At 41.4% G+C, this 23,449-nt stretch overlaps 1 protein-coding gene across 5 annotated transcripts in view; it reads left to right on the forward strand.

Annotated features, from left to right (window-relative positions):
- CSMD3 (CUB and Sushi multiple domains 3) overlaps positions 1-23,449 on the forward strand; it is a 578,955-nt gene that overhangs the window by 228,756 nt on the left and 326,750 nt on the right. For all 5 annotated transcript variants that reach the window (XR_013988260.1, XM_081012460.1, XM_081012461.1 and 2 more), the window contains exon 6: positions 13,086-13,198. Coding sequence is in view for 4 of the 5 variants with exons in the window: in XM_081012460.1 (XP_080868586.1) it covers positions 13,086-13,198 (113 nt within the window). In the remaining variant the exon portion in view is untranslated. The remainder of the gene's footprint in view (positions 1-13,085; positions 13,199-23,449) is intronic.

The raw sequence follows: 23,449 nt of genomic DNA on the forward strand, positions 1-23,449 counted from the left end.
CTCTACGCACTTGGCAACTGGCCAGTTTACATCACACAAATTAAACTCATGCAAGGTGGAGAGCTTAAAAGATTCTTATGTGCCATATTTTCCTGGTGTGAAGCTTTTAAGCTCTCTGCCTTGCTTACTGGACCTGGGAAGGTCTCGCTTGGGCTCTAGAGGCCTTCACAAGGTATTGCAGGGCCATCCAACTTATTGTGGGAACCTCCCAGAACCCAGTAAGCTAGGCAGAGAGTTTAAAAGCTCTCCACCTTGTGTGAGAAGCAGCAAGGCCTGTTTGGTGTGTGCAGATGGTTCTGGGGTTCTTCTGTTTATTTGTGATTTGTGAGTTATGCACAAACCCTCGGAATGTAACCGCCGTAGAAGCTGTGAATCTACAGTAACCAACATGTAGAGTTGCATCCAATTAAATTATATTTAAGGTAGACTCAAATGAAATTAATGCCCCTGTGTTAAATAAATTGTGTCCTCATCACAGAGGGCACATGTTGCGGTGAGATCTCACCCGTTTGTGTGGGTGGGAGCGTTTGGATAGCCACAACAACCTGATTGGGTCCTTCGGTTGCTGGGGCAATTCTGGCCAATGGGGTTGAGAGAATTTGCAGCCAGGGGACCTATTTATACCGCTGCACGTTGGGTCAAGCTTCCACTTAGCACCTTGTGCACTGGATCACCTGCCCACCCTCCCTATATTTAGGGTCTTGCCATGACCTTGCCGTGCCATTGTGGGTCGTCAGGGGCCCGGTAGGAATTTTCCCATTTGGCTGATTGGCTGGTGCCACTTGGGTTTTGCCTGCCACGTAGGACATCGTCACAACTTTGTAAGGTTTGGCGGTTAGGCATTGGTTCAAGGTGTGGTGAGGGGAGGTTGTCACACCTGCCTCTGCAATGCACAAATAGGTATTCAGTTAAAGGAATCCAGGTGCTCACCATGCTTTTGTCTGATCCCCTTCCAGGGGTTAGGGCCACGCCAGAGCGCCTGGGAGCATTTTGGAGTGAGGTTGCGTCTGTAGTAGGACCAATGCTCCCCCAATATGTTTACCTTTTCTGACTTCTGCCGGTGTCCAGTTGTCAGTGCTTCCCTGCTGGAGGTGTAGGTACAGCTAGTCGAACCAATGCCTAAGCCAGCCTTTCTCAACCTGTGGGTCCCCAGATGTTGTTGAACTACAACTCCCATCACCCCTAGCTAGCAAGGCCAGAGCTCAGGGATGATCAGAGTTGTAGTCCAACAACATCTGGGGGCCCAAAGGTTGAGAACCACTGGAAGCAAACCACTCACATTCTGTAATCAATAAAGTCGTGGCCAAAATTATGCCAATAACCTTAAACTAATATTGGTGTCAACTGTGTCTTTCTTTGGGAGTTCTTGGGGGTCTTCACACGCAACAATCGTATATACAAGAAGCTGTTGTAAACCAAGCTGGTGTAAATTTACACCAGATCCACTCCACATTCCACAGCAAGGCTACTTTTAGCTGAGCCACCCCCAACCTGTCAGAGGGAAAACAAGCCTTGAAAATAGAGGTTGACGTATGCTAAACTTTTCGCCAGGTCATGTGACTGAGCTGAACATAGTTAGGACCCAGCTTAAGTACCCCCTGCCCAGTCCCAACCTCCTCACACTGCCTTTGGGGGACCTTACACCGACCTCTGCTATGCCCCTTTGGCTCAGCCAGGTTAAGCAAATTAACCTGGCATATCTTTGGCTAACTGAGCCCTGCTGAGCCATGAACCTCCCTGCTCAGCTTGAGATCCATTGCATCCTTGGCTCCTCACCCCAGCAGAACTTGACATAGGATTGGCCCCTTAGGCATGTGGATTAATTTCAATGAGTCTACTTTGAGTGTGACTAAATTTGGATGCAACTCATTGGAAGGGAGAGAGGTTGGTGCAATCGATGAACTGTAATGCAGATAGTTTGGTACTAAAACAGGCATAGGCAAACTCGGCCCTCAAGATATTTTGGAACTACAACTCCCATGATCCCTAGCTAACAAGACGAGTGGTCAAGGGTGATGGGAATTGTAGTCCCCAAACATCTGGAGGGCCAAGTTTGCCTATGCCTGTACTAAAACATCGAAACAGCAGAATAACTACAAGAACACATAATGGCAGTGGAGGAGGCACACAAAGAATGGCCTCAGATGGTGATTGCAGGATCTGGGTCAGTTCTTATGGGGAGAGACGGTCCTTGAGGTATTGCAGTCCTAAGCTATTTAAGGCATTTTAAAGGTCAAAGCCAGCACTCTGAATTTGGCCCAGAAACTAATTGGCAGCCAGTGCAGTTGTGCTAGGATTGGTGTAATATGCTCAAAGCATCCTGCTCCAGTGAGCAACGTGGGCTGGATCTAGACACATCGAAGAAGCACTTCAGAAAAAATGCATTGTAACCTTTATAATGAGAAATCGTGTTGGCAGAAATGGAATTCCACAGCACCATCTGGTGTCACAGTGTTATATCACATATAAAATGCTTTTGCTTTACCAATCTAGCTGAGTCCATGGTCACCAAATTCTGTACCAGTTGAAGTTTCTGAACTGTCTTCAGAGGCAGCCCTACCTATAACACGTTGAACATACATATCTCATCTGTTTCTTCCAGACCCGTATAGAGAGGGGAGCAGCCAGGTACACTTGCCCCAGACCTCAAAGAGCTAAGCCAGCCAGAAAGCCCCTCCAGGAACCAGCTGTTTTTTCAGGAAACAGTGTGTGATCTTGAACCACACAATTGATATTCCACATATACTGCATTTTTCCGTGTATAAGACAAGGTTTTTCCCTAAAAAAGAATGTCAAAAATTAGGGGGCATCTTATACATGGATACAGCTCCCTCCATTTTCTTAAATCTGAGTCCCCAAAAATAGGGCGTCTTATACATGGGGGCGTCTTATAGATGGAAAAATACGGTAGTTAATGGTTTGATCATGTGATGTATTAGATGATATGTTTATAGGCCTTATGCAAAGATAATGTGCACCCATGGGTTGCTAGTTTTCCTTGATGTGTTATAGGCATGTTCACTGAGCAGGTAGATGCTGTTTTGCTACATTTACAGCTTAGCAAGATGATTCAAACTAGCTCAGAGTGAGTGCAGACTACATGAATTAAATTTTGGCTCTGCCCTGACCTATCTGACTCCAAGAGCATAAGCATAATGTGCATGCAGTATTTATAAAATACAGAGAGATCCTCAATTACCTATAGATAAGTTTGTTTCTTATAATGGAAACTTTCCCTTTTTCTTTTACACCATGGTCATTGCTTGTGCAATCTTGATAGGAATGTGTTTTGTTTTGTTTTTTTAATGGCTCCTTTCTATTATTTTATATTGTTTCTCCTCCTTGTTAAAAGCACCCAAAACCACAAATCTTTATCACACAGCACTGGAAAAGCTGCATTATTTATTTGTCTTTCCTTTTTTATTCCAACCCTGCTACATATCTGAGACTCAGATTAGAGGGGGAAACTTTTTAATGACTACAAAGTTTTAAAATATGCATTTCTCTCTTACAATTCTCACTTAAGAGAATCATATCATGTTGTTAAAACAGAGAAATACTTTGAAATCTTAATAAATATCAGAAGATGTTTGGGCTCTTCCTGTGGCAAACTTGCCAAGGAAGTGAGTTGATCCAACACCTTCCACACAAAATTCTTTTCCATTTCAATATTAACATTTCAGTAAGATGGACACTGAGGTCCAGCGCCGAGGGCCTGCTGGTGGTTCCCTCACTGCAAGAAGTGAGGTTGCAGGGAACCAGGCAGAGGGCCTTCTCGGTAGTGGCGCCCGCCCTGTGGAACGCCCTCCCACCAGATGTCAAGGAAATAAACAACTATCTGACTTTTAGAAGACACCTGAAGGCAGACCTGTTTAGGGAGGTTTTTAATGTTTGAAGTTTTATTCTGTTTAATATTTTGTTGGGAGCCGCCCAGAGTAGTTGGAGAAACCCAGCCAGATGGGTCAGGTATAAATAACAAATTATTACATTACATTACATTACATTGCATTACATTACATTACATTACATTACATTACATTGTTGTTGTTTAGTCGTGTCCGACTCTTCGTGACCCCATGGACCAGAGCTCGCCAGGCACTCCTGTCTTCCACAGCCTCCCGCAGTTTGGTCAAACTCATGCTGGTAGCTTCAAAAACACTATCCAACAATCTCGTCCTCTGTCGTCCCCTTCTCCTTGTGCTCTCCATTCTTCCAACATCAGGGTTTTTTCCAGGGAGTCTTCTCTTTTCATGAGGTGGCCAAAGTATTGGAATCTCAGCTTCATGATCTGTCCTTCCAGTGAGCACTCAGGGCTGATTTCCTTCAGAATGGAGAGGTTTGATCTTCTTGCAGTCCATGGGACTCTTGAGTCTCCTCCAGCACCACAATTCAAAAGCATCAATTCTTCGGCGATCAGCCTTCTTAATGGTCCATCTCTCACTTCCATACATCACTCACTTCATTACATTACATTACATTTAAGATAACAGCTTGTTCTAATACATTACTGTGCCCAAATATTTTGTGCTCTTCTCTCTTATTTGAAGGGTGTAGGTTTCAAATTGTGCTTTGTGGAATGTTAGGGTTCCTTGGAAGCTTGTCAACTGGTCCTCTGCATCATGAGAAGATCAAACAAGCTTGCCCACCGCTACTGATCTTCCCTACAATGCACAGTTATGGGAGCCAGGTGCTCTCAGATCTCACAAAGAATCATGCTCTGCATGAACTGCACCTTTGTGCCATGCTCATAACTTTCTACAACATATAGGTATTTAGTGGGAGAACAACTCGTAGAGTTTCTTGAAAGTAGCACAAATGAAAACCAGTTTTCATACAACCTATTTTAGGCCTTTAAAAAACAACAACAACCTTTATTTTGTCAGCCTTGTCTAAATTTGCATGGTTATGGATGAGAGAGCTTGTCATGTACCTGTCACATAGGAAGAATAACACGCATCCTGGGATAACATGTCTTGGATTATTAGGCTGAGAGATTCACCATCCTCGCACCATCCTTTCCAGGCCACAATTCAAGAAATCCTGGGTTCAATCACAGTTCCTTCTCATGTCCATAGTAGTTAAGAACCCTGTGACTTCAGATTCTGGTTCACTCAAATCTGTGGGACCGGAATTTCCTGCTCGGGATGGAATGAGAAATTATGATCAATTCAGCCAGGAAGTCTTCTGTTGCAATACTGGAGTAGGGAGGATGGAAAGGGTGGCATAGGGATGTGTGAGTACAATGTTTATTCCTATCTTGGCTTAATAAGCATCGATATGCTATGTCTGAACAGGGCCATTGTGAAGCATACTGAGATCTGGGTGCATTGTGACTTGACCTCGGTCATATGCCCAGGCACTAACCACAAAAACAAAGTGGTTTGATCAAGGGAAGACCTATATGATTTGAAAGAGAACTCCAAAAATGGGCCCTGTGGCACAGCTGTGTTATTTCCACTGCAATTCTAGACTACAGATGTGCTAGAATATATTTTCTTTAGAATTAAGGCATATAAGGTCAGCAAATAACCTACTAGGAGAGAGACATATCATTTCTTCTCTCCTTCCGATGGCTGTATAATTGAATAAAAAGCTCTCTGAACTTCACCGCAACAAATGAAACTTTTGAGTGGATTGGATAATTTAGTTAACTAAAAGCAGATATATGTTCACTCCAAGATTACAGCAGAGACAGATACGAGCGAAACACAAACAAAGCACCCAGCCTATTTTTGATCCCCAGAGTGCATTTAAATAGATTAATTTGCAGATCAGATGTTTTGGATTTAATCTAAGCTATTCAATGCTGATTTAATTTAAATAAAACTTTCTCTAGAGAGATTAACTCATCCTAAGATTGATCTCTATTAGACACATGCTTATGACATGAAAGTGAAGCCTGAGCTCCAGCAAGTGGAGGAGAGAATGTGCTTGGAATAATAACTGAGCAGAGACGGCACGCAGGGCTTTTTTATATGTGTGCCCAAGACGGACTGACTCCAGCATTTGTGTGTGGTGTTCTGCAGTTATTAGAAGAGGAAGTTTATTCTTTAATGCTGTTTTCCTATTTAAAACAGTGGCAGTTTTTTTTGTTTCTGGTATATTGCTTCTGAACTACACTGGCAGGCTGATAAATCAGATCACCAACCATACATAATTTATTTCAGTAGGTAACTGGCTGCGCAGCACAGAATACAAATATGTTTTGAACGCTGTTCTGCACACTGCATACTTGACCAGGTTTTAAACTTACCCAGTGTCTGAAGCATTTTCTTCACTCTATATCTGTCTGTCCAGTCGGCTGTGCTGTAGGTTCCCGTAATAAAAATGTACAGACTGCACATGCAGGCATAGGCTATATGAAATGGCAGGGGCTGGAAGTTTGGCAGTAGAAGTGAATGCACTGCCTTGAAATTGTTGCTGGCAATAATGATGTTAGGGCTGTAATCATCAACACTTTTACTTGGGAGCATGCCCCACTGAACTCAATAGGACTGAGTTCTGAGTAGACATGTCTAGGATTGCACTGCAATCTACTGGTGAATATTGACCATTGTATTGCTTGGGCTCCCTTGGAATGAGGATCGCTGGAGACTTGTGCCATTTTATGTGATAAAAGGCTATAAATGCAGGTGGATGAATGGGTTCATGGTGCTAAGACTCCAGCAGATTCTGCTCCTACCTTAAATTTCTTGCCATGGGGACAGATGTGGACTTTGGCAATATGGCAGCCTGAGCAAAGACAAAATTTGATGTCCGTCCCCCGTCCCCCACAATATTGAGTAGGCACCAGTATAAATATAGGCTGCATCACCACCACCAATTATTATTATAATTGTGTGCCCTGTCATCTTGGCAACCTGTGCAGGGGAACCGCCTGCACCACCCTAAATCTGAAGGGTGGTAGAGCCACAACCTGGGATTCTGCGCTTAGAACAAGGCAAACTTCTCAGTCTCTTTTTCTGCTCCAGTTGTATGACTGTCCCCAAATTGCAGGCTAGTTTGACCCCTTATCCTGGCCAAGCAGAGGACAATAGAATGAATCATACCCTCACTTTCCTTGCCTTGTCATAAATATAACAGTTGAGTTGATAACCAGCAGTTAACACTGCTCTGAGAGAATATCTCTTTCCAGACCCTGCTAGCAATTTTTGAAATCTTAAGCAGTTTAAAAAAGTAAAGGGACCCCTGACCTTTAGGTCCAGTCACAGACAACTCTGGGGTTGCGGCGCTCATCTTGCTTTACTGGCTGAGGTAGCTGGCGTACAGCTTCCAGGCCATGTGGCCAGCATTACTAAGCCGCTTCTGGTGAACCAGAGCAGCACATGGAAACACCATTTACCTTCCTGCTGGAGCAGTACCTATTTATCTACTTGCACTGCATGCTTTCGAACTGCTAGGTTGGCAGGAGCTGGGACCGAGCAACAGGAGCTCACCCCATCGCAGGGACTGAAACCACTGACCTTCTGATCAGCAAGCCCAAGGCTCAGTGGTTTAGACCACAGCACCACAAACAAACAAAAACAAACATCTTGGATATTTTACTATTAGATATATTACTATTAGTTGAGAGAATCCCCAAGGCTCACCACTCACAGCCCATAACCATATTTAAATAGGTGTTTACAGTTGCCAGTGTATGTTGGTGCTTTCACAACATTTGTCTGGGATTATCAGTATTTTTATGTACATGATAGAATTTGGGGCCTTTGCTATAACATACACAGGACTCCAAAAACTACTTTTAAAAAATAAAGGCAGTTAACCATCAGATACAGAATTTAATGAACCTTTATTTGTGTCAGCCATTGGCCATAACAATAAAACAACAGTACGATATACAAAGAATAGACATAAAGTCAATTATATAAAATACATTTTAGGGTTTTGATCAGATACAGAATGTTGTTGCTATTTTAAATAAAGAAATATTGGTAGGTAAGGTAGTCACAGAGGACTAAAAAATGTCCTTCTGAATGCATTTGTTCAATATCATGCAGACAATTCACATCTTGTCTTGCAGACCATAACACTATGATGAGAACTGGATTCTCTCCCTGACATTACACAAAATACATCCTTACTCTGCAATATGAATGACTTACATACTTACTTATTTAAGACATTTATAGACATCTTAATTATTCACATCTCTAAGCAGTATACATAAAAACAAGCCACAGCAAATGAACAATAAAACAAACAAAGAAGATCATAAAATGGAATTCAACCTTACAACGCCTGCTGGAAATAGGTCATATGAAATATAGCTTGCAACTTTACTTACTTCTTGGCTGGGAAGCCACAAATTGTTTGGTCATTTACCAGCGGAGCTCTGTAGGCAACATTATCATGTATCACCTCTCTGTAGTAGAGAGTCAGAGGTGTCCTCAGGCTTCAAGTAAGAACTGGCATTGCTACTTACTAATTGAACTTATCTGATTCTTTTAACACAAAACACAATGGAGGCCTAGAGCACGGTCTAACTACAGTTAGCCGTATCATCAATAACATAAGCAACAAGGAATTCTTCTTCCTAGGCTGCTTCTGAAAGGCAGATTACCCATCCCTTCAGTTATAAACTCTTCATTCTCCAATACTGTTGGATACATTTCAGTTGGTAAGACCATGAGACTCAAAGTTGTGGGTTCGAGCCCACTGTAGGGCTAATTCCCAAGTATTTGAGCCTCCATTCTGCAGGACCGCAAATGACAACAATATTAAAGCCATGCAGCATAGCATGTGTGCTGAAATCATAGAATCATAAAGTTGGATGGGACCCTGAAGGTCATCTGCATTTATTTCTGAGCTACACTGATAAAAAGCAATATGAAGATTTTGTCTTTGGTGCTACATCAGCTGTTGGTGCTACATCACAGACAGGGCCAGATTTAGGTTTGATGAGGCCCTAAGCTACTGAAGGTAATGGGGCCCTTTATATGTCCAGCTGTCCTTTGTCAACAACAAATTGTTGCTGTTTTTTGTGTTGAATATATGCTATATGGTAGTATATGGGCAGCAGGCTAGCAGGCGGGGCCCATTACTTACATCATAGGAGCCTACACAACACAAAACACTGTTGCTGTATGTAGGTTTTATTTTATTTGTTTTTTATCTTGTATTTTGGGAATGTACATCCAGTTTTTTTCCCTTTAATTTTTTTTTATGGCCCCCAAGAGAGTGGGGCCCTAAGCTATAGCTTGTTTAGCTTATACGTAAATCTGGCACTGATCACAGATAATCATCCCGCGATAATGCAATAACCTAGTGACAAATATGCAAATTGGAAGCAGACCAGAGAGACCAGCTCAATGAAATGCACTGTATGAGTTGTGCTTCCTGGATTTTGCAGATCGGTGCACTCAGCTTAGATATGTCTCTCTCTGAATAGTTTACCAGTTTATCTAGTCAAAATGCACAGCTCACTCACTCTGGGTTGTATACACCCACTGTGGGTGGGTGGGTGGCTGGCTGGCTCCTAGCCACTCCAAGCCAGAGTGGAGAGGCATGGTTTTTGTGTATCCCTGGGCCTGCATGCCATGCAGCAGCCACCTGGTCAATTCCTAGGTATGCCCCTGCAGCCACTCCCATCCATTGATTCTCCTCACTAAATCTCTTTACCCCAGCATTGGCATTGTAAGGCAAACATGTTCACTCATAACATGGAATCTGCCTTGGTGTTGTATATGATTTATAAATAACCTTTAGTATTATTTTATTTAAGAATCCAGAATGTAAACCATTGCCATGCTTCAAAGAGCACTTGTCATGCAGCTAAGAACGGACTGCCTCTGCGTTATGATAATAGCGAACAGCTTTATAATTTGTGTGGAAGAGAAATTGACATGGGAAGAAAGGGTAGCTATACGATTAGAATAAGCAAAGATTTCACACCAGTAGCCATTGCAAATCCTGTCAGTTTGCAGAACTACTTACAGTAAAATAATCCCACAGAAATCATAGTCAGATTTAAAACACACACATACACACACAATGATTTTAATTAGAAAATTGCAGATATCAGCATGTGCTTAATTAGAACAATCTTCACCTTAGCCCAAAGCTGTCATGTCTAAAAAGTGATAATGAATAACTGCCTTGATTGGCAGACTTAACTAGATATTAGCAGTGTAAAAAAATGAAGCTGCTCCTTTTTCTCCATTTGTATTAGCAGGAAGCCATCATTTAAGTGCTAAAGATGTTTTCTGTAAAATGCATTTGTAATTTAATCTTTACACTGCATCTTTTGATGGAGAATAGGTACCTCGAACTTCAGCATGAGAATTCGTGGCTTAAATCTTTTCTGTATCTGTTGTTTTGAGCTGAAGACTGTCATTGAATTTCAAGCAAACCTCATCTGGGAAGTAAGCCTCACTGAGTTCAATGGGATGTTGGATTTGGTGAGGCAACTTATTAAGGACTTGCATTTCCATGAATTGTTGGAAGAGATTGCCTGCCTTCTACTTGGATGTTAGGCGCTCCCTCTCACCATATATAACAAAAAGTGTTATATATAGAACAAATAGCTTTTCTTCTACAGTTAGGGTAGGATGGTTCAGAAAGATGCTCTTGGAGGAGCACTGGTGTCTGTGTTGACAGTCAGGTGGAGGAATACTGCTGCAGTGTAGCCTGTGCAGTTGCCCAAGACAGAAATTCTTAGCAACGTGGTTGCTGGGCAAAGGGGCTTGGGGCAGAGAAAACATACTGGTCTTTCTGTTGACAAACCAGATCCTTAGCTGCACCCCTAGCTGCAGTTCTGTCTAATAAAAAGGAGTGGGCTGAATACAATGCAGTTGACTGCTGGCACTCTTCAGATGAAAGTCAGGGGAAGGGGAGTCAGAGGACAGTTTTGCTAACCTTCGGTTACAGTATCAAGTAAAATAATAAATTGTAGCATTTCACTTCTTTGGCAATGTGTTACTTATTATTAGCACCGCAGCAATATGGGAGGTGAGATGTTCTGTTTTGTTTTGATCATGTTCTCTGTGTTTTGTTTTTGTACAAATGAAGGCCTTTTGCTAAATAAACATTTGGTGCTATGGAGTTCAATGGGGCTTATTTCCCATTGAATGTATATAAAATTGTAGCCTAATGCATCTTTCTGGACATATAGGTCTTACGTTTCAATTAAGTATTTGTTTTCTTGGCCTTATGCATTTAATAATTGAATAGTGGAAAATGCTGTACAATTTTTATTTTATTCAAGAGTCTCTTTGCAGTATCATTACAATTGGAACATGAATAAATAATATTTAGCGATTAGGATGAGAGGCCATGTTCAAATCCATTACCGTTTTCCTCTTCCACCATCACTTTCTGCCTCTGACATAGGTTTAGATGATTCCCCATGTTCCATTCCCCTTAAAATAATATGTTTTCTTGTCTGCTTCTTGGAACTAATAAATTGACCACCAAGAGGTGCTGTTTCCACAACTAAAAGGCAGGATGGTAGATGCTTATGAGCCTTAACCTTGTTCTGGGTGTAGCTTCTCTTTAAAGGCAAAAGTTAGTCCTTCATAAATCAGAACCACCCACATATGTCAGGTTTCACAGCTGAATGAACAGAATTTAATGGCAACTGTTCCAGGCTACTGATGAAACAATACAATCACAATATTGGGACGTTGCTCTTTATTCATTTTAAGTAAGGTGACATCTACCACTTTGCAGCATCTCTGCTTTCTGCAGAACTGGAGCTAGACTGGTGGAAAAGAAAATGGATGAAAGGAGGAATTTCTAAGTATCTAAGCTTAAAAAAATTAAATGCTATCCAAATTAATTTGACTCACAGGTGATTTAGGAAAAGTGAAAATTTACTTCAGAGATGTGTAATAACATTTTTCCACTTGGTATCCATAGACAACAGCGACTCCTTTGCTCTGTATGTTCTTCATGATCCTTGTCTATAGCATTTGCATAACAATATTTTGGATATGTTTTTAATATGCTATGTAAAGTTTGTCCTGATATGCTGTGCATTTTCATTATGGGCAATGTGACTGCCAATTTGGATCAAGCGTTAGACAACCCCGAGTTTCAATTAGGCTCAAATTCAGCTTTATAACAATAGAAAGGCCTTAACAGTTTGGGGCCAAGATGTCTGAAGGGACAGCTTTTTCCCTACCAATCTGCCCATGAGTAAGATCAGTGGGGGTGGGGTGCTTCTTGTGACTGCATTGCCAAAAGTGCATATTGTGGCCCCTTGTCTCTTCCATGTCCCACACTCAGAGATGTGTGTAGCCCTGAACTTACTCAAATGCTGGCACCAATTAAAAGCACATAATTTTATCCAGACATTTGTAGGAGGTTAAGCTGTTGTTGTGTGTCTGTGTTATTATTCTTGCATATGATTTATTCATTTATTTATTTGACTTAGTCACTCACTATAAGAGTTTCTAAGCAGCAGCACTATGAATTGTTTTAAATGGCTATTGTAGGTGGTGTTAAAATGTGTATGTATTAGTTGTAGCTTTCCCTGTGATCTGCATTATGAAAAGTGGATTTATAAATAACACTAAATGATTTAGATGTCCGTTTTATGAAGAGGCACATAGTGAGACTATTGATCCCCTGCTGGTGAGGCTCGCTGACCTCCTGGAAAAGCAAAAATTTGACCTTTTCCTGTTAGGCAAAGATCATAAGATGACCCTGATGGTCGCCAGATTCTGTATACAGATCTGTAGGCGCAGGCCATCCCCTGACCCAAGCTAGTTCATTAAGAAAATCCCCAAACTCGGTTCCATGGGTGACTCTGGGTCATCTCTCTGCAGCAGTTTATCTTAAAGTTTTAAATGTCTATATGCTTATCACATTTATAAATTTTAAATTTCTTGTTGTACATTGTTTTAAATGTTTGTTTTCCTTCTGGGATTGTACCCCCGTGTGTTTTATAAGCTGGTCTCTGACCATAATAAATTATCTGTTTATCTATCTAACGCTAAATGAATGCAGTTAACAAATATGCATGTTTTAAATGTTCACAAGTAGGGAGTAGAAAACCTTTAGAAAGGTGTGATGGTCTTGGTGAATGACTGAGGTTTCTGACCCATCAAATGTTTTTGTCTTATTTTTATTTTCTCTCTTAGGTTATCTGGAATGAATATACCACCCCCAATTATCAGCAACAAAAACTGGCTAAGGCTCCATTTTGTAACAGACAGCAACCACAGATATCGTGGATTTAGTGCTCCTTATCAAGGTATATTTAATGAAAATCATGTTTTTTTCTTTTCAGATTAAGAAAGCGGTTTTACAGATATAACTGTACTTTTCACTAAAAAGAAATAAAAAGAGCATTCTGATCCACTACAGTTGGACAGTTCAAGCATGAATAAACATCCATTCTTCTGCTACGAAAGCCACAAAATAGTTGTCAAATTACAGTGTAGATTAAAACATATTCTTGTTACACAGATTTTGAACATTTATGAAGAATTTGGATTTTAAAAAGAGTAACTTGCTGAAGTGCTTCTGAATATTGCTGAAGTGCCTCACTGATTATCAGAAACTTGAGAGCAAGTGTATGTTTGCAAAAACAGCACATGATGGTGGCATTACTAAAGAGAATCTTTGTCAAGTAGGGTTCATTTCACTGCATGCAGTAATTTCTTCTTATGTTACTAGTCAGGCTTCTTATCTACTTTTGTAAATGAATAGACAGCTGTTGAGAGAGAAATAAAATAAAACCTGAGAATCTGAGGCATATAAATTTGAGGCTGCATTGCTAGAATAGGTTTGCTTAATAAATAAATAAAAATCCAGGGAAAGTATTAATATATTCTGTAGCAATATGATGCTTTTTTCATAACCCCTCATTTTTGTAAATACATTTTTGTCTTTAATGGATAATATCCAGGGAACTGTTAGCGCTTCCTGGCACAAAAGGAATTTTGTTTATCTTTGTACACCATGTTCCCATAATATCTAGTTCAAGAGGTTTTTTTTTTTTTTTTTTTTTTTTTGAGGCAAGTTATTATTCTTGGTAGTGGCGCCCACCCTGTGGAACGCCCTCCCATCAGATGTCAAAGCGATCAACAATTACCTGACATTCAGAAGACATCTTAAGGCAGCCCTCTTCAGGGAAGTTTTTAATGTGTGATTTTAGTGTATTTTTGGTTTCTGTGGAAGCCGCCCAGAGTGGCTGGGGAGGCCCAGCCAGATGGGCGGGGTACAAATAAATTATTATTATTATTATTATTATTATTATTATTATTATTATATCAGTAGGACTTGATGATAGAAACAGCACCTGCTCTTCATGGATATCACATATGTGAAAAACTGTGTTGCAGAATAATCATTAGCATGTTGCATACTAGACTGTCTATTCCTGCCCATTCTTCAAAAGCAATTTAAAAAGGCATCTATTCTGTTTGTATAAAATACAGTAAATACAGTAATTTCAGAATGATACAAATCCAGAGAAGTAATTATAAGCCTTTTTAGGCAAGCAAGTACGTCCCTTGATAGTATTTTCAAGTTGCGATGAAGACATGAATGAGGTTTTTTTTTAGTTTACTATATTTATATCGTCGTGCACATTGATTTCCTCTAAGCTGCGGAATGAATTTGGGAATCAAGCCCACTGTAAATCATAGCACTTGACTGACTAGAAAGGGTCTCATATTCATTAGTGATGAATAAAGCTAAAATAGAGTGGAAAACATGTATCAATCAAAATATGTATAAGCTTCAGATTTTTACCGGGAGAACAAAGGAAGAGTCTTGTCACACTTGAAAGTTGAATAAATTTATTATAGCATAAACTTTCATGCCATGATAATCATATGCTTGAAGTGTTATGCAGGGATGTATTCCATCTTTCAATTTTCTGTTTTCTGAACCCCTCATATGGTGCATGACGTTATTAGATCCTGTAACAGTGTTGTCAGCAGGTTGGCATTTGAGTCTTCCACAGGGTTCTTTGCCTTTGTCCATATATCTTGCCTTTTCTTCATTTACCTGCTTATGCCATCATCCACCTACAGTGCCCTTTTGTATTCTGCACAGTACAAACAGGCTAATTTCTATGCAAAAAATTAACAGATATTTGACATCAGAAATGGCAGGATTGAAAAATGAGTGGGAGAATGTTGAAAATTCCCAGGACATTCTGTATCTGACTAAGATGGTCATACTGGAACAGAGAAACTTCAAAGGGAGAATGTAGTTTGAAACTACTGAATTACAATTCATTAAATGGTTCAATGCTATTACATATGTGTTGAATCAACAAGGTGGATTTTTATCCATTACATTAAATTGCATTAAATGCATTAATTCATTTACCAATGCCAGGATTTCTGTGTTACATACATAAACATTTTTTGTGAATGGCCACTATTTATTAATTTATAAGAATATTTATACCCTAGTATTCATAAAAAATATCATTAATAATGTTTGAAGTGTAATTATCACCACCTGTATTTTTCTGCATTTCCTTTCCCTTTGACCTCACTATTTAGCATTCCCCAATATGTAGATTAATATCCTCTTTATCTATGTCTGCAACTCAGGATAACAGTTCATTTATTTGATGAAGTGGATTGTATTCGACAAAAGCTATGCTATAATAAATTTGTTAGTCACAAGACTAAATCTGAAAGGTGCCACAAGACTCTCTGTATTTGTTGCAAGAGAGTAGCATGGCTACTGCTTTGGAAAATGTTACCTGTGCAAACTCTATGCTTCTTTTGAATGTTTTCCTTAATTTGTCAACCCACATGTAGCAAATTTCACAAAATATTTACAAATTCAAGTTTATTTAAGAGCATATATTAGACTGCTACAGATAAGTTCACGTATTATGGTGAAAAAAAGTTACTGATGCGTTTTCTGAAACCTGTTAGGTGATAAGAGTTGGGGGGGGGGGGGATGAGTGCTGTAGATGTTCCCTTTCCTTTTTCCAGAGCAGAGCTGTTCTAATGAAAGTATTTTATCTGTCCGAAATGTGGCTTCCATGATAGGCCTAATAAGAAGTGAGTGGACTACAGAATCAGACCGATAGCCCATTGCATTATTTTACAGTGTGAGCAATGGTGCCCATAAGGCTCATAATATATCAAACTACAAGACAATTGAGGGATTCTTTCAGTGATGAGTCTCTTGAGAAATTCAATTCCTCAACCTCAAAGGAAATACAGTACATTATAGACATAATCAGCTGCAGACTTATTTGAGTTTATGCCCACTGATTTCAATGAGCTTAAGTACTTTCAACTCTCACTGGACTGTAGCCTACAAATAGAGCTACAAGAAATAATTATTTCAATTGTTAGATTAATTGGTAGATTGACTTTACTTGATTGATTAGTAGGCTAATTTTTATCTTTAGGGTTTAAAGGTAAAATGTACTTGTTTATTTGATGTAGGGACTTCTTTCATTTTATTGTTACACTGAACTAAAAGGGATCTGCCTATTCAATAACAGGAAGTAGTTTTGGTTCATAGTAAGCTGAGCTATTTCATAATTCATACAAGACCGCTAAAATGCATGTATTGGGGTTTTGGTAATATACAAATATATTTACAATTAATTGTTTTAAAAGGTAGGTTATTGATAAAATTAATTATTAGCAGCTGATTCACTCTCAGAACATTATATAAATAGGAATGGTAGGGATATGTCAGTCCAAGCCTTTGGCCATGCCTGTCATGACTCATTTTTATCCCACAAACCTATGACCTCCCCTTTGGACTCCTCTCCAAGTCTGGAAAAGAGCTGGCTGAAGTTCTTCCTGAATTCTAGGGCACACATGCAGATTTCATTCACCTGCCATGCCATATATTTTCCCCATCTGTGTCCTTGATCCTTTAGCCTCATTCACTTCCTTAAACCATCTCCCCCAGGGGACAAGGGTATGCTTCCAGAAAACAGGCATGCCGGCATTTGAAGTGTGTGATTGTCTTTGGCCAGTTTTGCTTGGCAGCATTTAGAGCTAATATTTCTGCATAGTATATACAGGCGCTTGTGAAATGCCACTTCTGTAAGGAAAATAACATCACCTTGCTTGTTGCAACTTTCTGGTAAAAGAGGATGCATGCAAACCATAGATTCAAAGCATACACACCCCTCCAAGAATCCTGGAAACTAATTTGTTAAGGGTACTGGGAATTGTAGCTCTTTGAAGGGTAAACTAAAGTTCCCAAGATTCTTGGAAGGGGGAGAGTGCCCTGAATGTATGGTGTGTATGCAACCAGAGTATTCTTTTCTAAGCAAAACATTCACACAATGCTGTTAGAAGCTATCAGAGGCAAAAAGTCTTCCTTTAGGAAATGGAAGTGTTGTCCAAATTAGAGCAAAAGGAACACATACTCTGGAAAATAAAAACAGATGCAAGCAGTCAACAAAGGATGATAAAAAAGAGCACGTTGCTAAATGCATAGTGACCAATAAATAAATAAAATAATAGCAGGAGACTGGCTAGGGAGGCAGATGAATCCTTGTATGATGACAGATTAACATCTCTTCTGGGAAAACTGGTGGGAAGTGTTGTAAAATATAGAATTGCCAAGCATATGGAAGAACAAGTCTTGCTGAAGCAAAAGCGGTATGACTTCCCTGTCTCACTGACCTGTTAAGAGTTCTTTGAGAGTGTCACCAAGCACATAGATAAAGGTGATCCAGCTGACATTGTGTACTTGGCTTTGAAAAAAACTTTTGACAAAGTACCTCACCAAAGACTCCTAAGTAAACACAGCAGTCATGGGAAAAGAGAAGCAGTACCCTTCTGCATGAGTAATTGTTCCTCACAATGGAGGGATGTAGACAGTGGAGCCCCCAAGAATTAGCATTGGGACCTGTACTTTTTCACTTGTACATAAATTAACAAGGGGCAATGGGTGAGCAGTGTGGTAGCCAAGTTTGCTGATGATACCAAATTGTTTAGGGTGGTTAAAAAAAGGGACTGTGAAAAGCTCCAAAAGCATCTCTCCAAACTGAGTGAATGGGCAGTAAAATGGGAAATACAATTTGATGTAAACAAGTGTCAAGTAATGCACTGACCAGAAATGTAAACCTAGTGTGTGACAGCTGTTAAAAGGGATAATTCTGTGCTATGGATCACTAAGAAAAGAATTCAAAATAAAAGTGTCAATATAGTAGTGCCATTATAGAAATCTATGGTGCAACCACCCTTGGAATGCTTTGTACAGTTATTGCTGCCTCACCTAAAAAAGGAAACTGTAGATCTGGAAGATGTTAAGAAAAAGGCAACCCAAATGATTTGGGGATGAAGGAACCGCCCCTATGAGGAAAAGTTACAACATCTGGGGCTTCTTAGTTTAGAGGAAAGGTAAATAAGAGTAGACATGAAAGAGGAGCATACAATTATGCATTGTTGTGGAGAAAGAAGAAGAGGAGGAGAAGGAGGAGTTTGGATTTGATATCCCACTTTAGCACTACCCTAAGGAGTTTTAAAGCAGCCTTCCTCCCCCACAACAAACACTCTGTGAGGTGAGTGAGGCTGAGAGACTAGCCCAAGGTCTGAGAAAAGTGTCACCCAAGTGACTAGCCCAAGGTCACCCAGCAGCTGCATGTGGAGGAGCGGGGAATCAAACCCGGTTCACCAGATTACGAGTCCACTGCTTTTAACCACTACACCACACTGGCTCTCAGAAAGTGGATAGTTTCTCCCATAACACCAGAACCCAGGAACTTCCAGTGAAGCTGGATCTCGAAAGATTCAGCACAGGTAAAACAATGGCCTAATGGCATAGTTAAGCTATGGAATTCTCTCTCACAAGATGTAGTGGTGGCCACCAATTTGGACAGTTTTAAAGGGGGATTAGACAAATTCTTGGAGGAGAAAGCAAGCAGAAGCTACTGCCCAAAACACCTTTGTTCTGCCTCTACTGTCAGAGGCAACAAACCTCTGAATACTACTAGTTGCTGGGAATAAAAAAAAAATGGGAGAGTGCTGTGTTGCTTAGGTCCTTGTTGGCTTCCCATAGACACCTGATTGCCCATTGCAAGAACAGAATGCTGGACTAGAAGGGCCATTGGCTTAATCCAGCAGGCTCTTCTTATGTTCTTAACCTTTAGAATCTGAATACTTTGAAAAGAGAAATCATTCAAAAGGGTGGAAGGCTTACATCATAGGAATTTTAAAAAATGTTTTGAAATGTAATATCAGCAACATATCAACTTAATATCGACAGTACTAAATGCATACTGAAAGATTTTCTGAGGAGATGTATATAGGACTTCAAAAGCGTAACCCAGTTTAATAATGGGTTACTTCACTTTGTAAACCCTACTGGGAGGCATTATAAGATTGTAGTGCTTGTTCAGAAACTTCCATGAAACAGAGTGGAATGGCTATTTGTCAGGTTGAAACTGGTAAATTAAGTGGGTTAATACAAACAGATTAAAAGTGAAAATAAAATATTTTGAGCTAACTGTGGAAAAGTTTGAATGGACAATCAAATTAATGACAAAACTACCAGGCAATGAGGGGACGCGGGTGGCGCTGTGGGTAAAACCTCAGTGCCTAGGACTTGCCGATCGTATGGTCAGCGGTTCGAATCCCCACGGCGGGGTGAGCTCCCGTCTTTCGGTCCCAGCTCCTGCCCACCTAGCAGTTCAAAAGCACCCCTAAGTGCAAGTAGATAAATAGGTACCGCTTTATAGCGGGAAGCTAAACGGCGTTTCCGTGTGCTGTGCTGGTGCTGGCTCGCCAGAGCAGCTTCGTCACGCTGGCCACGTGACCTGGAAGTGTCTCCGGACAGCGCTGGCCCCCGGCCTCTTAAGTGAGATGGGCGCACAACCCTAGAGTTGGACACGACTGGCCCGTATGGGCAGGGGTACCTTTACCTTTTACCAGGCAATGATGACCGAAAGTTATTTTGAATAATACTGGATCAGTAATGTAATTTAGCTTTTCAATGGGACATATTTAGCTACAGAAAACCCTTGTCTATATAAATGACAGCTTTCTATTTTCTGGAAGAAATCAGTACAAGATTGGAACACGCTCAACCCTACCAAACTGAAAATCTGCAGACTAGCTAATGTTAGTGTAATTAAGGTACAGCATTTGAAAGGGCATGACATTTCAAACAATTTTTGTTGTATGTAAACACATGCATCTCAAAACACACTCAAATAATACTTATGCATGATTAAGAACATAAGAACAGAGCTGCTGGAACAGAGCCTATCTGGCCTAGCTTCTGGATCACAGTGGTTAACCAAATGTCTATGGAACATAAGCAGAACAGGAACACATTAGCTCTCTACTGCTCATGAACCCCAGCAACTCGTTATTATAAGTATTTATGGAAAATAAAATGCATCAGTAGAAATGTTTGCCAACCGCTACTTATTAGTCGGCTTGATTAGTCGGGCTTGGGTGGGGTCAGGTGAGGGGCAGGTGCAAAGGCTTTAGAGTCTGAATGGGCTAGGTGGGAAAACAAGCACTCCGTTTGGCACTAACACAATAGGGATTTTCCCCCAATATAATGTTGTTGTAAAGTCTGAACTCACTTGTTTCACTTCACCTTTTCTGTTGTGGTTTTCTTTATGCCCCCTTCCTCTTTTTTAAATTGCACATTTACTACAGTGGTACCTTGGGTTACAAACACCTCAGGTTACAAACACTTTGGGTTACAGATTCTGCTAACCCAGAAGTAGTACCTCGGGTTAAGAACTTTACCTCAGGCTGAGAACAGAAATTGTGCGGCAGCAGGAGGCCCCATTAGCTAAAGTGGTACTTCAGGTTAAGAACGGTTCCAGGTTAAGAACGGACCTCCAGAATGAATTAAGTTTGTAACCAGAGGTACCACTGTAAATATATATACAGTGGTACCTCGGATTAAGAATTTAATTCATTCTGGAGGTCCATTCTTAACCTGCGTACCGCTTGGGAGAAGCTCCTCCCAAGGCATTCCTCGTCTGGACATCCAGGAGATGCGCACATGGTTGGGAAGTCCGAGCCTGCGTCCAAATCTAGATTCCGCTGCCCTCCTGCTGGCCCAGTGGACAATGTTGTGCCTATCCAGACATGCAGGGCAGGCAGACCTAGGAATGAACAAAACAACATTAATAACTTCATCTCAGCACCACATCTGAACATAACCCCTGTATGCATCAGATTTCAAGCAGCCCAGATCCTTAATCCTGTCAACGGACAGGCCCTAGTGCACAGTGGTAGTAGCTGCCCAATGCAGAAAGAATGAGGTGCAAACTCACTGGCCAGCAGGCCACACGCTACAAGCACCTTACGCATTACTGCATCAAATGATGCCTCTTTAGCAGGACCCATCTTCGTGAACCAGGAAGGGACCATCTCCAGGCAGGTGAAGTGACAAATATCTCTTGGCATCTTTCTCTGGACAAGGACCGGGCTTACCAGTGGCAGGCAGCTGCATCAAGGCGCCTCTGCCCAACTGGTCCATTATGGAATTTCAAATAGTGAGCCCCAGCTCAGCATCAGAAAGCTGAACGTCCTGCAAATGCAAGCCCCTGGGAGCCCTTCCCTGTGCTGACTCCAGCACTGTTTCGCCCACACGCAGTGCACCAAAAAATGCTATTGAAAAAGCTGTTGCAAAGAGTCTCACCTCATAAGTAGACCAGCAGACAAGTCTTAACTTGCTGCGCACCGAGATTAAAAATGTCAAATGTGACCGGCCTCCTACCTGGCGACTTTGGTGGCTGCAACCTGGCCAAACCCACAAGAGCCTTGCACACTACCAACTTTGCACAAGGAACTCTAGAATAAAGGGATTTACAGAAAAATGAAATGGCAGAAGACTGAATTCTGATGGACTTCACAGCATGACACATATACCGCAGGTGAGCCAAATATTGCAACACCTGATTTGTGGATGGCGACACTGTACTGTTGATTATCCAATGCTGTGCTCTGAAAGCTAAAAAGTCCATCCAGGCCTTCTTATAAGACCTCAATGTGGAAGGAGAAACAGAAGCTACTACTCCCTGAAGGACTAGCTGCTGCCAAGGTTCCAAAGCTGAACCAGGAAATATTCCGGAAGCTGCTGGGCATCCAGAGCCAGGGATCTGAAGCGCTCCATCTGAAATGGGATGGGGCATCAGCAATATCGTTATTAGCACCAGCAATAAAACGGGCAGAAAACACAATATTAAACCTGAGGCACCGCAGCACAAACATGCGCAATAGGGCAGAGACTCTGCTGGAGCTTGATGACTGCCTTGCCAAAACGTTCACCACGGCCTGATTATTGGACCAGAAACAGACCCGCCAGTCCTTGAACTCCATGGTCCAGATGTGCACTGCTACAACAATGGGGGAAAACTCAATAAACGTTAAATCACAGGTAATGGCTGTACCCTGCCAGTGCTCAGGCCACTGCTGAGCGCACCAACGGCCATGGAAATAAAGCCCAAAACCCAAGGATTCAGCAGCTTCTGAATGGATCTGGAAATCAAATTGCAAATTCAAAGTATCCTGCCACAAGGACACACCATTGAACTCCCTCAGGAATTCAAGCCACATCTTGAGGTCTTCTCTGACCTTACTGGGTGCATACCCGATGATGGGGTGACCACAGGCCTGCAGAGAGTCTTGTTAAGGTGCGTAAAAAGGGTGACCAGGGGCAACCACACTGCATGCAAAATTGAAATGGCCCAACAAGGACTGAATCTGCCTCAAGGTAACCTTTTCCTTGGCAAAAATTCCATAATGATGTCACACAGGGCCACCAGTTTTCCTTCAGGCAAAGAGGAAGTTTGTGCCACAGCAGTGGCGTAGCGTGGGGGGTGCAGGGGGGGCCGGCCGCACCAGGTGCAGCATCTGGGGGTTAGGGTTAGGGGGCACAAATTACTTGCCTTGCCCCGGGTGCTGACAACCCACGCTACGCCACTGGTGCCACTGTATCCAACTGGATTCTAAGATAAGACAACCTTCAGTTTTATCAGCCGCCAAGGGAACATCCAACTCCCTAGTTAGGTCGTTAAATGCATGCAGTAATAGCAAGCATTTGTCAGAACTGGCTGCAGAACTTAGTAAAATGTCATCGAGGTAATGGGTCACGCCCCTTAAACCTGTCTTGGTCCAGTCCAAAAATGTACTGAAGGCTTCAAAAACTGCACAAGATATAGAGCAGCCCATCGGCGTGGCTTTATTCACATAATAAGCTCCATCCAACTGGAAGCCAAGCAACTTAAAATCGTGGATGAACAGGAAGTAAGCGGAAAGCAGATTCCACATCACACTTTGCCAAAAGTGCACCCTTCCCAAAGCTCCCGATCAACTTGACCGCTTGGTCAAAGGTGGTGTCCTTGACAGAACACAACCCAGGAGGGATAGCATCATTTACTGATGAACGCTGTGGGTAAGATAAATTGTGAATTAAGCGAAATTCCCCAGGGGCCTTTTTAGGCACCACACCCAAAGGGGAAAGGTGCAAATCCGGGTAAGGAAGACACTCAAATGGCCCAGCCATCCTTCCCAATGCTAATTCCTTT

This window comes from Podarcis pityusensis (assembly GCF_964106645.2).
Source record: "Podarcis pityusensis genome assembly, chromosome: 7".
Classification (NCBI taxonomy): domain Eukaryota; kingdom Metazoa; phylum Chordata; class Lepidosauria; order Squamata; family Lacertidae; genus Podarcis; species Podarcis pityusensis.